The 16,814-nt window shown below is 44.5% G+C and overlaps 2 protein-coding genes across 2 annotated transcripts in view; both read right to left on the reverse strand.

The window, feature by feature from the left end:
- LOC309569001 (B-cell receptor CD22-like) overlaps positions 1 to 9,408 on the reverse strand; it is a gene marked incomplete at its 3' end in the record, with an annotated part of 43,954 nt that extends 34,546 nt beyond the window's left edge. The window contains exons 1-2 of the mRNA XM_082274762.1: positions 9,137 to 9,408; positions 3,800 to 4,093 (exon numbers count right to left, since the gene is read on the reverse strand). Of these exons, the coding sequence (XP_082130888.1) occupies positions 3,800 to 4,093; positions 9,137 to 9,356 (514 nt within the window). The 5' untranslated portion in view covers positions 9,357 to 9,408. The remainder of the gene's footprint in view (positions 1 to 3,799; positions 4,094 to 9,136) is intronic.
- An 84-nt stretch (positions 9,409 to 9,492) lies between these two features.
- LOC309569002 (uncharacterized protein) overlaps positions 9,493 to 16,814 on the reverse strand; it is a gene marked incomplete at its 3' end in the record, with an annotated part of 112,617 nt that continues 105,295 nt past the window's right edge. The window contains exons 15-16 of the mRNA XM_082274763.1: positions 10,442 to 10,506; positions 9,493 to 9,514 (exon numbers count right to left, since the gene is read on the reverse strand). Of these exons, the coding sequence (XP_082130889.1) occupies positions 9,493 to 9,514; positions 10,442 to 10,506 (87 nt within the window). The remainder of the gene's footprint in view (positions 9,515 to 10,441; positions 10,507 to 16,814) is intronic.

The following is a 16,814-nucleotide window of genomic DNA, read 5'->3' on the forward strand; positions in this document are numbered from 1 at the left end:
AGTCACCTCCCCCCACACATGTTAGTAAGCACCAGGCATACATTAACCCCTCCCTCTCCAATAAAATTAACCCCTTCCCTGCCAGTGTCATTTTTACAGTAACAGTGCATATATATAGCACTGATTACTGTAGTAATGTCACTGGTACCCCCAAAAGTGTCAAAAATGTCAGTCAAGGGTCCGATCTGTCCGCTGCAATGTCGCAGTCCCGCAAAAAAAATCGCAGATCGCCACCAGATTGCCGCCATTACTCGTTAAAAAAAAAAAAACCCCAAAAATGACAGAAATCTTTCCCTTAGTTAGTAAACGCGATAACTTTTGTGCAAACCAATCAAAATACGCTTATTGTGATTGTTTTTAGCAAACATAGGTAGCAGAAAACAAATTGGCCAAAAATTAAAAAAAAAAATAGATTTTTACATTTTTTTGGGGGGGAATTTCATATAAAAAATGTGAAAAATATTATTTTTTCAAAATGTACGCTCTTTTTTTGTTTATAGCGTAGTAAAAAAGTAAAAATCGCACAGGTGATCAAATACCACCAAAAGAAAGTTCTGTTTGTGGGAAAAAAAGGACGTAAATTTTGTTTGGGTACGGCGTTGCACGACCACGCAATTGTCAGTTAAAGTCGCACAGTGCCGAATCGCAAAAAGTGGCCTGGACGTAAGACAGCAAAATCCTCCGGTGGTAAAGTGGCTAAAGACTACCTACACTTCTTTTTTTTTTGTGGCAAAACAAAATCTTGAGCAGAATTAAGTTAAAGTGCATTTGTTGTTCATAGGACACAAAAAATGGAAGCAGGGTTGGCTACTCATTTAAAAAAAGATTTTTAATATTTACTTCGGTGACTCCAATCTGTCTTGCAGGACTCGGTAGTGATGTAACAACTGGTGGATGGAAGGACACCTGAACATGATGGATAGCAATGGTGCCCTTAGCAAGAGAGCGAAGACTCGCCACCCACTGGAAAAGTAAGGTTTGAACCTCCCCTTTTTTTCTTTTTCTTACAGGATGGCTTCATTTAGATTTTTGTATCCCAAGGACAAGTCATTTTAAAGTGGAACTCCAGGCAAAAATAAAATGTGTGTGTGTGTATATTACCAAAAGTATTGGGACACCTGCCTTTACACACACATGAACTTTAATGGCATTCCAGTCTTAGTCTGTAGGGTTCAATATTGAGTTGGCCCACCCTTTGCAGCTATAACAGCTTCAACTCTTCTGGGAAGGCTGTCCACAAGGTTTAGGAGTGTGTCTATGGGAATGTTTGACCATTCTTCCAGAAGCGTATTTGTGAGGTCAGGCACTGCTATGGACGAGAGAGCCTGGCTCACAGTCTCCACTCTAATTCATCCCAAAGGTGTTCTATCGGGTTGAGGTCAGGACTCTGTGCAGTCCAGTCAGTTCCTCCACCCCAAACTCGCTCATTCATATCTTTATAGACCTTGCTTTGTGCACTGGTCCAAATCATTTGGTGGAGGGGGGATTATGGTGTGGGGTTGTTTTTCAGGGATTGGGCTTGGCCCCTTAGTTTCAGTGAAGGGAACTCTTAAGGCGTCAGCATACTAATAAGACATTTTGGACAATTTCATGCTCCCAACTTTGTGGGAACAGTTTGGGGATGGCCCCTTCCTGTTCCAACATGACTGCGCACCAGTGCACAAAGCAAGATCCATAAAGACATGGATGAGCGAGTCTGGGGTGGAAGAACTGACTGGCCTGCACAGAGTCCTGAACTGACCCACATGGAAGAAAAATATATTTAAAATATATTTTTAAAAAACATTTTTTATTTTTCCCAAATATATTGGAAATATATTTGAAATGCTACAATTTTGGCCATATTCAAAATATTTTTTCCCCTAATATATTGGAAATACATTTCTCTTCCATATGGGGAACCCGATGAAACACCTTTGGGATGAATTAGAGCGCAGATTGCAAGCCAAGCCTTCTCTACAACATCAGTGCCTGACCTCACAAATGCGCTTCTGGAAGAATGGTCAAACATTCCCATAGACACACTCCTAAACCTTGTGGACAGCATTCCCAGAAGAGTTGAAGCTGTTATAGCTGCAAAGGGTGGGCCAACTCAATATTGAACCCTACAGACTAAGACTGCGATGCCATTAAATTTCATGTGGGTGTAAAGGCAGACGTCCCAATACTTTTGACAATATAGTGTGTGTGTGTGTGTATAATATAAATAAATAAATATATATATATATATATATATATATATATATATAATGTATGTTTATATATATATATATATATATATATATATATATATATATATATATATATATATATATATATATATATATATATATATATGCTGTGTGTGTATATAGTTACTCAAAAAAGGGGCAGATTCAGTGGAGCCTTCGGTCTTTTTCTCTCCTCTCTCTTCTATGTTTCTGTAGAAATACCAAAGGATTGGTATTTCTGCTCATTCAGTCCTGAGATTTACACAGCCCCGCCCCACACCGCACAGGTCTATTGAGCAGGGTGGGAGACTTGATTTCTTTTTTCTGCTGCAGAAAAAAAGCCCATAGATGACTAGACTTCCTTTCTTTCCACCACAGGTGGAAGTAAAGAAAATTGCTCGATTTTCCCATCAACACAGTCAGTATTGATGGGGAATCCCTCCGGTAGTGCTATTGTATTCCACCCGGAGGGAGGGGGGCATAGGGAGCCTTGTGGCAGAAGACAATGATTACAGCCAGCGGCTTTAGCCGGCAGCAGTAATCAAATGTAAAAAATCCAGCAGGCTGGTTGTACCCAAGTCAATCGATGGAGCAACTTGGGTACAATCAGCCTGTCCATAGATGGATCGGGTCCCTGCTGAACCGAAAAAATTTCGATCTCTGTATGGCCCGGCTTCAGAAACAGCCCCGGTTCACAGTAGAAAATAAAAAAGGATGACATTTTGTGGCAAAATATGGTGGAATAAAATGTTATTTTGGCAGGCTGTATAAATGGGCACCATGGCATGTTGGTCTGGCCTTAAAATGTTCACATCTCAACAGTGGTGTATTTTGGTTTTGTGCTGCCCTAGGCAAGACTAAAATTGGGCGCCCCCCTCCCCCATGTAAACTTTCCCCACTCCTTTTTTAACGGATGTGACTCCCTCCAAAACTGAGGCACTACAAGTCCCAGCATGAACCCCTGAGATCTCATGGGGGGGGGGGAGAGGGGGCAAGAGAGAGAGGGTGGGTGAGGGAGGGAGAGAGAGAGGGGGTGAGGGAGGGAGAGAGAGAGAGAGGGGGGTGGGTGAGGGAGGGAGGGAGAGAGAGAGGGGGGATGCAAGAGAGGGGGGATGAAAGTGAGGGGGGATGAAACAGAGAGGGGGAATCTAAGAGAGAGAGAGAGGGGATGAGAGAGAGAAAGAGAGAGCGGGGAATCGGGGATGAGAGAGAGAGGGGGGATGAGAGAGAGAGGGGGGGATGAGTGAGAGAGAGAGAGGGGGGAGAGAGAAAGGGGGGGGTGAGAGTGTGAGAAGGAAGATGAGAGAGAGAGAGGAGGAGGATAGAGAAAGAGAGAGGGGGTGAGAGAGAGAGCGAGGGAGGTGAGAGAGAGAGAGAGAAGAGGAATGAGAGGGGAGGAAGAGAGAGTCGGGTGAGTGAGAGAGAGGGGGTGAGGGGGGCGGTTCTAGCAAGCAGTGGCCAATTGAGTCTCAGGTGGAGGGGTGGCTTTTTTGCTGCCCCCCTGCAAAGTGCTGCCCTAGGCCTGGGCCTTGTTGGCCTAGGCCAAAATACAGCACTGCTTCTCAATCCTTACAATATTAAGAACTTACACAATACATTGAGTTGGACTGTTGTATTATTGGCTTCTCCGTCATTTCCATTAACAACACATGTGATGTTCTTCTTATTGTCTCTCCACGATGGACGGAACGTCAAGGTGCTCATGGTTTGTACTTCACTAGTGTAATTTCTGGCATCTATTGTACTGGTACCGTTTACATCTTCAATCCAGTAGAGACTAATGTTGTTTAAAGGACAATAATAACTTATTGAACAATTTAAAGTAATCGTCTCCAACTCTTTTATCTCTGGTAGAGGGTGGATTTTTAAGGTTGTTGCAATATCTAAAAAAAAATAAAAAGATTAAAGTGATTGTAAACCCTCACCTTCTGTAACAACCCATTCAGTTTAAAATGGAAAAGAAAGACAAAACATTTGTGTATAGATATATAAAAAAACATTGTCTGGCAGGAACATCAGGGACTTCACACAAAGGTAGCAATACAAAGAGAACAGGAAACGTTTCCATACAAGTACAAGGTAGAGCAGCCACTTATCAGAAATATGAATAGGAAATATCAGGAATATGCAATGTTGGCTTTACATATTTTTTAACCACTTCCTGTCCACCCGCCACCTTTTTTACTGCGGCAGGGTGGCTCTTCTGTGCAAACCGACGTAGATCTACGTCATTTGCGCACGGGGAGCTAGGGGGCGAGCGCGTGCCGCCGCCGGCGCGCTCCCACCCGCACTCGGCAGCGGGGAAGCCGATGCATGGGTCAGGCGGTTCCGATTGCCGCCTGACACCGGCAATCGCTCCCCACTGAGAGAGAAGGACGGTCAGCTGTTGTAAACACAGCTGACCGTTCTTCTCTCTGCAATGACTATAGAGCCCATGTGATCCTTCTATAAAGGATCACATGTCTCTATGGTCATCTCAGAAGCCACACCCCCCCACAGTTAAAATCACTCCCCTAGGCTTACATTTAACCCCTTGATCACCCACAGGGTTAACCCCTTCCCTGCCAGTGTCATTATTACAGTAACAGTGCATATTTTTAGCACTGATTACTGTAGTAATGTCACTGGTACCCCCAAAAGTGTCAAAAATGTCAGTTAGGGGTCTGTCTTTTACGATAACGAGCCACTTTGCCGCAGTACCAGCTCAGTGAGGGGTCGGCAAGTGGTTAACCATTTCCCACCCAGCCTATAGACAATGGCTGAGCGGGACACACGCTGTTCTTGGTGGACGTCATATGATGTGTTACTTGCACGCACCCCACGAGCCGTGCAGAGGCTCGATCTGTCAGTGGATGACAGATCCATGTATCGGCTGCTGGCGATACCATGTGATCAGTGTGACTAGTCGCAGGCGATCACATGACAATTGTTCACAATGGAGGGCTTTCATTCATGCCATCTGTTGTGTACTATTATGTTGATCTGTGTGATTGGTCACAGTGATCACATTGTATAGACGAAGCCAATCGCAGCCCGTCCGTGTGATTAGCTGTGACCAATTGCAACTAATCACAATAGTAAACACTTGATGAATCCATTTCATTCAGTAAAAATGGTTGCTTATAACAGTGAAATTCACTGGTATAAGCAATCATGGTGTGTAAAAAAAAAAAAAAATCCTGAACACTTACCCAGAGTAGTACAATGTCCCCATAGTAACACTGTATTGCTCTGGTTACAGTATGGTAAAATAAAAGAGAAAACAATTAACCACTTAAGCCCCGGAAGATTTTACCCCCTTCCTGACCAGGGCCTATTTTGCGATTCGGCACTGCGTGACTTTAACGGACAATTGCGCGGTCGTGCAACACTGTACCTAAACTAATTTGACATCCTTTTTTTCACACAATCAGAGCTTTCTTTTGGTGGTATTTGATCACCTGTGCAATTTTTTGATCATGCGCTATAAACAAAAAAAGAGCGTCAATTTTGCAAAAATAACAATATTTTTCACATTTTTTTATATGAAATTCCCCCCCAAAAAATGTAAAAATCAAAATGTTTTAACATTTTCGGCCAATTTGTTTTATGCTACATATGTTTGGTAAAAAAAAAAATCGCAAAAAGCGTATTTTGATTGGTTTGCGCAAAAGTTATCGCGTTTACTAACTAAGGGAAAGATTTTTGTCATTTTTGTTGTTTTTTTTTTTCAACGCGTAATGGTGGCGATCTGCGATTTTTTTTTGCGGGACTGCGACATTGCGGCGGACAGATCGGACCCTTGACTGACATTTTTGACACTTTCGGGGTTACCAGTGACATTACTGCAGTAATCAGTGCTATACATATGCACTGTTACTGTAAAATTACACTGGCAGTGAAGGGGTTAACTTTTTTTGAGAGGGAGGGGTTATGTGTGTCCCTAGGGGCGTGATTCTAACTGTGATTGGCTGTGGCTTGAGGTGTAGGAACAGTGATCAACGGTCCTACATAGTAGAACCATATGATCTCCATTCATACACAGGGGAGAATGACAGGCGGCTTGTTTACATTAGCCGCCTGCCTTTCTCCCTCTCCACCCGACGATCGCGAGTGACCGGTGGGCGATCGGGTCCGCTGGTCACACACGCGGGGGGGTCCGTGACCGCGTAGTACTACGCCGCTTTGCCTGTGAGGGGCTGACCGCCGCAGTAAATAGTCGTGCGGCGGTTGGCAAGCGGTTAAAGAAAAAAGAAAAATGAATAAAACATTATAAAAATTTATTTTTTTATTTTTTTATACATACTGTCACCAGTCAGTGTCCCTGATAACTGCCACAGTGGTTATATGATAATGCTGTACTACACTGTTTACAGTATGTACAAAAAAAAATATATAAAAATTTTTAGGCCTCAAAACATGAGATAAGTCCGTCAGTACATCAGGATTTTCAGATATATGCCATTGTTTGTGGACTCTATAACTTTCCTACAGACTGAATATTATAAACTGATTTGGGTTATTTGCACAAAAGAAATGTAGCAGAATACAGTTTGGCCTAAGCCCCCGTTCACACTAAGGCGACCTGTGAGGCGACCTGGTCGCCTCACAGGTCGCCGCAGGTCGCCTTCCATAGGGAAGCTGCGGACCCGTTCTAATAGGAGCGACACAAGTCGCTCCGACTTAGAAAAAGGGTCCGGAGCTTCTTTGGGGCGACCAGGAGGCGACCGCCATAGACTTCAATGTTATGAAGTCCGTGGCGGCCGCTCCGAGGTCGCGGCGCACTGCTCGCACCGCGACCTCCGAGGTCGCGGTGCGAAGTAGCGTCGCCCCTATGTGAACGGGGCCTTAATTCATCAAGAAATATAATTTATTTGCAAACATTTTTAACAAAGAAAAAATGTTTTTTTTTTTTTTTTGTTTTGCTTTTTTCAAAATGTTTGGTCTTTTTTTGTGTTTATTTAGGAGTAAAATAAAAAACCCAGTGGTGATTAAATACCACCAAAAGAAAGCTCCATTTGTATGAAATAAAACAAATTTCCTTTGTGTACAGTGATGCATGACCACGCAATTGTCAATCAAAGTATGATAGCGCTGAAAGCTGAAAATTGGCCTGGGCAGGAAGGGGGTCAAAGTTCCTGGTATTGAAGTGGTTAATATACCCTTAGTGGCATTATGTTTTTGACTGACTGGTTCAAAAAATATCTTTTGATCCAGTCAGCAATCTTGTGAGCTGATACTTTTTTGTACTCCCTGCTTGCGTTGACTGATTCTAGTTACATTGTTCCTAACTCTGAGAACTACAGACTGCTATGTCCCTCTATGTCTATGGGGTGCCCAAACTTTCTCAACAAATGGCCAGTTTACTGTCCTTCAGACTTCAGGGGGGCCAGATTAGGGCCAGTGTGAGTAGAAAAAAACCTGGTGTCAGTGGGAGGAATAGTGGACCATCATTGGTGTCAGTAACTACTGTTGTTGATGTTAATGGAAGGAATAGGGCCCCATGTTGATATCAATGCAAGGAATTGAGCCCCATTGTTGGCATCAATGGAAGGAATTGTGCCCTTTTGATGGTGTCAGTGGAAGGAGTAGATCCCCATTGTTGGTGTCAATGGAAGGAATTGTACCCCATTGTTGGTGTCAATGGAAGGAATTGTGCCCCATTGTTGGTGTCAATGAAAGGAATTGCACCCCATTGTTGGTGTCAATGGAAGGAATTGTGCCCCATTATTGGTGTCAATGGAAGGAATTGTGCCCCATTGTTGGCATCAATGGAAGGAATTGTGCCCTTTTGTTGGTGTCAGTGGAAGGAGTAGATCCCCATTGTTGGTGTCAATGGAAGGAATTGAACCCTATTGTTGGTGTCAATGGAAGGAATTGTACCCCATTGTTGGTGTCAATGGAAGGAATTGTGCCACATTGTTGGTGTCAATGGAAGGTATTGTGCCCCATTGTTGGTGTCAATGGAAGGAATTGTGCCCCATTGTTGGTGTCAATGGAAGGAATTGTGCCCCATTGTTGGTGTCAATGGAAGGAATTGAGCCCCATTGTTGGTGTCAATGAAAGGAATTATACCCCATTGTTGGTGTCAATGGAAGGAATTAAGCCCCATTGTTGGTGTCAATGGAAGGAATTGTACCCCATTGTTGGTGTCAATGAAAGGAATTATACCCCTTTGTTGGTGTCAATGGAAGGAATTGTGCCCCATTGTTGGTGTCAATGGAAGGAATTGAGCCCCATTGTTGGTGTCAATGAAAGGAATTATACCCCATTGTTGGTGTCAATGGAAGGAATTGTGCCCCATTGTTGGTGTCAATGGAAGGAATTGAGCCCCATTGTTGGTGTCAATGAAAGGAATTATACCGCATTGTTGGTGTCAATGGAAGGAATTAAGCCCCATTGTTGGTGTCAAAGGAAGGAATTGTACCCCATTGTGAAGGAAGGAATTGAGCCCCATTGTTAGTGTCAATGAAAGGAATTGAGCCCTTTTGATGGTGTCAGTGGAAGGAATGGTACCCCATTGTTGGTCTCAATGGAAGGAATTGTACCCCATTGTTGGTCTCAATGGAAGGAATTGTACCCCATTGTTGGCATCAATGGAAGGAATTGTGCCCTTTTGATGGTGTCAGTGGAAGGAGTAGAGCCCCATTGTTGTCGTCAGTGACAGGAATTAGGGCCCATTGTTGGTGTCAGTTGCACCAAGGGCCGGATAAAGGCAAAGGGCTGCAGTTTGGAGATTGCTGCCCTATGACATGGACAGTAGGAGGAGAAGGACAGGGTTCTGTGGTGCTATCCTGTTTGGGTTGTAATATAGAAGGCAGAAAGATTGCTGTCACCCTTGAATTTGCAATATGTTATATTTTGTTCTTTGGGTTTAAATGCTATAAGAAGGACCTCTGGAGATGTTTTCTCCGTTGCAGTCTGCAAAAAACATGCAAATGACTTACCAGATACTGCGATGGTTAATGTTTTTGACATCCACTTAAAATCTTTATTTATGTTCAGCAGCCTCAGGTTGTATCTGCCTTCATCCTCTTTCTGAATATTTCTTATTACTATGGTGCAGTCCGTGTCTGACTTCCCCACATACTGCACTCGTCCAGCAAACAAAGGGGCCACATCATTCTCATCCTTGCTGTTGTAGACAGTCGTCCCATTAAAATCCATATTATTTTTATCATACGTTGCATTATAGTACCATAGAAATTTGTCAGAGGTGTCTTTTGGTATGTACTCGCACGTTAACATTGCGCATGAACCTTTCCAGACCTCAACTTTATCCAGCAGTGTCACGTGATCATCTCTAACTGTTCCATTGAAACAACCTGCAACAAACACAGTTATCATAAGTTTTAATGTGAGGGGTGTACTCACTTTTGTGAGATATTGTATGTCTTCTACAAAGGGGACCTTTTAAATTCTTGGCAAAACGGGTTAGAAGCCAAATAGATATGAGAGCACAGAGACCGCTCTGGTGTTAAAATGTCCTCACAATCAGAAGGGTGCAGGTTAGGTCCATAGTCCCGACAGCTGTACAATTAGAAGAAGGCAACCGCACACCAACTTGAGAGTGATAGTAAATGATAAAAACCTTTTATTGAAAATCCATAAAATCCAAAACGACAAACCAGGGACAGGAGGGCAAAAAACAGTTGACGCGTTTCACGAAACTATGTTCGCTTAGTCATAACCGGGTTAGAACCTCTGTCATGTTTTTTCCCTCGGACATACATGAAGTGCTGCTCAAAGCCTAAGATAAGAGATCTCCCCGCTCTGAGAAAGGGAGCATGTGTGTGTGTACTAATCCAGAAGTGTAAGTTGCAGTGGAAGGAAGGACACCGCTCCAACCAGCCCTGAATTGCAGTGTTGGTCTCCAGCAATGCCTGCTGACGCATTTCGCTCTGCCCTCCGGGGCTTGGTCACAGAGGTGTGTTGCCAGGAGTGATGGCTGAAGCCAGCACCACAATTCAGGTTTTTATTTCTGTTTGGGTTCTTATTGGGGAGATTTCTCCTTATTTCATTTGTGGTCACTTGGACAGGACCATTGGGGGCTCTGATATAAAAAAAAAAAAAAAAAAACATATGTATGATGTGAATGGGGGAAGAGTGTACTATGTAAAGCTCAGCACAATGTGTATACACTATATAAACAATAAAAAAATATAAGAAGAAACTGAATTCCAATAAAACCGGCATTCTCTCTGCATCTGTATTCGATAATTTACTCCATTAAGTGCTTTGCTTTCACTTACCTTTTAGAAACAAGATTAGGAGTCCACATGTCCATATGACCTTCACCCCCATAGTCTTCATAAACCTGAAACAAAAATTCAGCTATCAATGTATTTTAAGGTGCTTGAAAAATGAACTGCTTGTGTTGCCCTCAGCCACCTGTTGGACTGAAACCAGCACTCCCCAGCTCTCGCTTTCCTGCAAACCTCTAAATTGGATGGTGGCTAGGGGGAACACATGGAGCTCCTATTGGGAACACTTGGAGAAGAGAGATCCATGATGGAGAGTTGAAAGCAGTGGGTGTAATTACACAAATTATATGAAAAGGTTTCTAAAATATAATCAGATTGTAAGAAAGGGGAACGTGATAACTAGCGATCAGTGAACTTCCCACAAGTCTGACTGGCTTCGACTTGGCCAAACTTTGCAAAAAAGAATTTGCAAACCGAAAGTCCTATTGACAATGGAGATCCTAACCATGCTCAAATTGTGTATTACAGAGCAGCAAATGATGCAGAATGGTTTAGGAAGCACCTGATAGACCTCCCTGATGGGATGATAGGGCCAACAAACATCCTGAGACACTTCCTTCAAAAATTGGAAGGATATGAAGATAGATTGGTAGGACCTGGTGGTATTGACAGTCAAGCTAAGGAGCTGACAGAACAGCAGACAGAAGATAGAAACAGCTTTTTGAAGTAGCCAGTGGCGGAACCACCAGGGTCACAAAGGTTGCACTTGCAACTGGGCCCTGACGTTCCGCCACTGGGCGGGCCCCAATATGGCAGGAAGGGGGCCTGCTGCGGGACTGGTTCACACTGCTGCAACCCCAAAGTCATGCGACTTGCTTATGACCTAATTTCCTTGCTTGCTATTTCCCTGCAACTTCCTTACCACTTGCTTGCAACTTTTGTAATTGAAAGAGTCTTTAAAAGATTTAAAGGGTAAAGGGTCCCTGGATCAGAAGAAAAGGCACCGAGCTTGGAGGGAAGGGCCCCAGGACCAGAGGAAAGGGCACCAGGACCGATGGAAAGGGCCCCAGGGGTCAGGGGGACCCTAAATGGGTTCTTGCCCTGAGGTTCTTGTTATGCCTCTGGAAGCAGCCTTTGGTCCCTTTCTCCCAGAAGCCTTTTAAAAATTTGAAATGCCACATATATTTATGACCCCAGGTTTTTTATTCACCCACATTTAATGTCATCCAAAATTTAGGATTAACTCTAAAAGTAACAACTTTTGTTCATGGCAGCAAATACAGTTTACAACAAAGCGAAACAATCATCATGGATCAAAGGAAGAATAACTGATGGCCAGTTTCACCTAAATTGGGTTGTGGTCCTATGCCATTGAGATGTCCATATGCTCCTCTCTTCTTGCTGCATAGAATAAACCGGAATACTTAGATAACCCAAATTCTCATTATTGGCCCCCAGGGGTAACCCTAAACTACTTTATCTGCACCCGAGTGTTGCATTGAAGTGTTTTAAACTCTGTTACACCACTTGTACCCCTGGTGCTCCATGGGCCGGGAGGGGGGGGGGGCAGACGGACCACACCATACTACCCCCCCTGACCACACCAGGCCGCACACCATACCTACCCCCCCACCCCCCGCCGCCTCACTCACCCTGCCTGGATATGTGGAGGGAGGGCAGGCAGCAGCAGTACACGGCGGTGGTGGCTTCAGCTTCGGCTTCTTCACCCTGTCTTCTGCGTCTCCTCCCTCCTCGACCATGGCCAGTGGCATGGCTTCTCCTTTCGGCCAATCGAGAAACGGGTTTCAAACCCGCTTCCTGAATGGCCAGGAGGAGAATCCTTGTGACAATCGCTATTGTCACACAACTGGGTGGGCTCGGGCCGCAGTGCTTTGCGCCCTGAGCCCACCCTTTTTTTAGCCTATTCGTGCCTCTGGCTCTAATCACATGGCTTAAAAAAAAAAAAAAGCCCCATTGAACTCCATGCGTCCGGCGCCCCGCATGTAAATTAGGGGGCCGGACGCATGGATAGTGAGGGCGGCGCCCCTGCGCCCCCCAATGCACCAGCCGCCACTGCTCGTACCTACAGGTAAGCCTATAATAAGGCTTACTTGTAGGTACTATGAATATCTCCTAAACTTGCACAGTTTAGGAGATATTCAGAGTGCATTCAGCCGATGACATCACCGGCGCATGCGCTCTAAAGGTCTGGCTTCCTGTGCCAGACCTTCAGAGCCTGTGCCACAAACAGGCTCCGGCTCTGTGAGTGGCTAGAGCCCCCAATGACGTCACAAACAGTGACGTCATTGGGGGTCTAGCCACTCACAGCCAGCAAACTCGGAAGAAACACCGGGGAAGATGTCAACCTTCTCAGTGCTAAGCTGGCGCCGCTGGAAGGGCTTTGTTCTAAGGTAAGTATTTCATGCGATGCATACTAGCTCATGATGCCTTGTCTTACAGCGGGGAAATTTTCCAAATAGGGACGCTAGTTCTGGTGACCTGGGGGTCCTCAAGGAACTCCCCTAACTTTTAGGAATTTCCTGTCACTTCCTGTTTGGCTATGGGACTGGAAGTGAAGGGAAATTTCCACAAAGGGACACCGATGGCGAAAAAAAATCTTGACGGGTTATAAAAAAAAGTTTGCCCAAGTTCTACTTAAAATACAGCTTTAAAAGGCAATTCCAATCAAGGCAATCATTATCAGTGTACAATTATCAGTTATAAGCCTATTCTGGGACAGCAGTTATGTATTAAAGTGGATCTAAAATGGAAAAAAATGAAGATTTGTTGTCTTATAGGGAACCTTTAATGATGTTAATTGGGTCCAAGCAGCACCCTTAAAAATCTGCCTGATCCAGGGGCGTAACTACAGGGGTTGCAGGGGTTGCAATCGCTACCGGGCCCCATGCTCCAAGGGGCCCGGTAGCAAACCAGTGGGTGAACTTCCAGGATCGCAAAGGTCACACTTGCGACCGTACCCTGGCATTGCACCACCGTGGGGAGGCACCAAGATTGCAGGAAGGGGGCCCACAAGATTGCAGGAAGGGGGCCCACTGCAGAACTTGTGAAAGAATCCTGCTGCGGGACCGTAATAAAAGGCCATGCAACGAGTGTAAAGAGCCCCAGGATTAGTGGGAAGAGCCCTGGGCTTGAAGGTAAGGGCCCCGGCCAGGGGTCTGGGGGGCCCTTCATGGTTTCTTGCATCAGGGCCCTGAAGGTTCTAGTTACACCTCTGGCCTGATCTCTTCAAATATATTTGTGCACAGAGTGTAGGACCCTCTAAAATTGCATATCATGAATGGGGGAAAGGGGGCGCGTTTGGCATCTTTGCCCTGGATGATCTTGTCCCGGCACTGGGTATCACCATTGTGCTGCTTACTGTTCTCCTTGCTGGAGAGGCTGTACCTGCATCTACTTCATCTATTATATAGATCTGTGCTTCATCCACCTCTCCTGCTGCTTTCTTGAATATTACCCCATCAGTCATTGGATCATCATGTATCAGGGGAAAGCTGTCACATGGGGAAGCAAAGTCTTGCTTTTCTACCAAGATGGCTACCTCCATACATACTTGGTGCAGAAGACAGGATGGGTAATCAGTAATGGAGAAAAGATCAGGTGCAGGGAGACCACAGACAATACCGGAGACTAGTTATTTCCCCTCTGTGGAGGCGTAACTAGAGCCCTCCGGGGGCCCCGCTGCAAGTAACCATGAAGCTCCCCCCCTGACTCATGACCAGGGCCATTCCCACTGATCTTGGGGTCCTTTACTTTTGCTGTGGGATCCTTTCACATATTCTGCCCCCACACTGGCAGAAGGCCAGGGCCCATTTGCAAATTCGACCTTTGGACCCTGGTAGTTCCGCCACTGGTGTCACTAGGTTTTTTTTATTATTATTTTTTTTTTACCATTTCATGTTTTATTTTTATTTTTTTATTTGACAATTTTATTAATTATTATTTTTTACAATTTATTTTAGGAGCCTCGTTAGCGGTCTTCAGTGAGATATCAGGGGCGTAAACAGACCTCTGATATTTCACCCTTGAGACAGAGAAAAGTGATTGAGGACACAGCCTTCAATTTCCATCTCTGCAGCCTCAGCTGCACAGAGTGAGTGGACAGGAATAGCTCTATACAGAGGCGTCCTGTTCATTCATAAACTGGAGCATACTAAACACAGTTTACTATGTTTCAGTTAGGAATGGACAGAGTCAGTGATCGGAACGGACCACTGACTGTCTATTCAGAAAAGGAAGGGGGCAGTAAATGACGTTTGCCGGTGTTCCGTGAAAAAACCATACCCGTGAGAAAACCATACCCTCGTCACTTCCGGTTCCGCTACGGAGGGTATGGATTTCTCACGGTAGTTAAACTTGCGGCGGGTACATTAAAACACTTCGGGTGCAACATAAATCATCTCCGCTCCTATCGCTGTAACATCCCTCATCTCCGGTAATAAATATAACAGCGGATTACGGAGCAGCGATCGCCGTCACATTTACGTCTCATACACCCGCCGCCGCTTTTATATTTATTACCGGAGATGAGGGAAGTTACAGAGATAGGAGAGGACATGATTTATGTTGCACCCGAAGTGTTTTAATGTACCCGCCGCAAGTATAACATTAGAAACAGTGCCGTGATAATTTCATGCCCACCGAGCATGCGCACTTCTCAAATTCTTTCTTCTTCAATCACGTATCCGTGGCTCTGAGCATGCGCACTACTGCGCTGCTCAGCTGTTTCAGACCGGAAGTGACGAGGGTATGGTTTCTTCACGGGGTATGGTTTTTTAACGTTACAGGGGCCCCTTCTCCGCTCTCCATCCTGACAGCATCCCCTGCAGCATCTGGGGGGAGAGGGGACGGGGAACCTAGCAGCACTGCATGAAGGGGGGGTGGGAGGTAAGGGGGGGGGGGCGATAGAGCACAAAGGGGCCTGGATTGGGGGGGTGGTGGGGGCAGCATATAGAAGAACCGATTCCCTCAATTTTTCTGAATGCCTGCAGGAGGAAAGGGAGGAGAAACAGACTTTCAGCAGCTGCAGGGGGAACATGGAGGGGATTGGTTCTTCTTTATGCCTCCGCCCCTTCTTCCCCTCCTATCCCTATGTACTTCACTGGAGCATGGAGCCAGGTCGCAATTGCAACCCCTGTAGGTATTCCATTGGCTCTCTGCTTGGCTTTTTTAGGCACCACATCTACGTACCGGGTCCTCTATAACATACAACTAATCACTAAATTTGTATCTGTCTGCAATATAATTTGGTGTATTCCTCATGCACGTCACAAGAGAGAAAAAAGATTGCTAAAAAAACAACCTTGGCCAGTTACTTTGATAGAAAACCGGATCTTCTGCTCTTCCTCTGCTAGATGTCAGATAAAATATATATTACGGGATGGAAGATGTAACTTGTCTGTAATTGTACACTTGGCTCAGGCTTTATTTCCTGTTCACAGGCAGCATTCTTCGGCACGTTATGGGTCAGGGGCAAGTGGGATGTTTTTATATATATAGCCTATAAGCCAAGTGTACCTACATATAAAGTGTGCTTATGGCTTTTTGGTAATATTTAAAGCGTAACTCCACTTTTGTTTAGAAAAAACATTCCCCTCTGGGTAAACTCTGTACATTGCAGGGATTGTAACAAACTTTGTTGTAGATTCCTACCTTTTGTTATTCTGAAGAAATCACTGCTTGTCCCTGAGTGGGTCTAATGGGAGTGGTTTCATAATTATCTATCAGCTGTGGCAGCTGCAGGGCTCTAATGAGGAAATCTGCTGGGCCTGCATCCCTTTAGACTTGTTCCTATTGGGAGGATCTCACCAAAAATGACATTTTTGTTGCAGGGGATGCCAGAAATCTGACTTGTATCTTAGGCAGATTTCTGGTAAAATTGGCGAGCCAATCACACAGGAAATGATGTTTCTGGGGGTGTGGTCAGTATACATTCTGTGTACAGAACAGCTCCAGGCGGCCATATTGTATTGCATTTTCAGAAAATTACAGTGGCTGCAGATTGAAAAGGAAAGGTCGTTTTTAATAACATTCAATTACAATATGATTTGTGTCATGATTGAATACGCTATATTATTTTTTCTTTATTTGCTATTTTTTTTCCCCATGAAAGTGGAGTTACCCTTTAACCACTTCACGCAAAATCATGTACATGTACGTCATTTTAAGTAAGTGGTTGTATCGGGGTGATTCCTGCAACTAGAGGCATCACCCCGGTACCGTTTTTTACAGCAAACGGACGGCTGTCATGTGATAACAACCAATGCTGCTAAACAGCATAAAACAAATTGGCCGAAAATGTTAAAAATTTTGATTTTTACATTTTTTTTTGGGGGGAATTTCATATAAAAAAATATGAAAAATATTGTTATTTTTGCAAAATTGACGCTCTTTTTTTGTTTAT

Source organism: Pelophylax lessonae (genome assembly GCF_965119305.1).
Source record: "Pelophylax lessonae genome assembly, chromosome: 12".
NCBI classification, from domain to species: domain Eukaryota; kingdom Metazoa; phylum Chordata; class Amphibia; order Anura; family Ranidae; genus Pelophylax; species Pelophylax lessonae.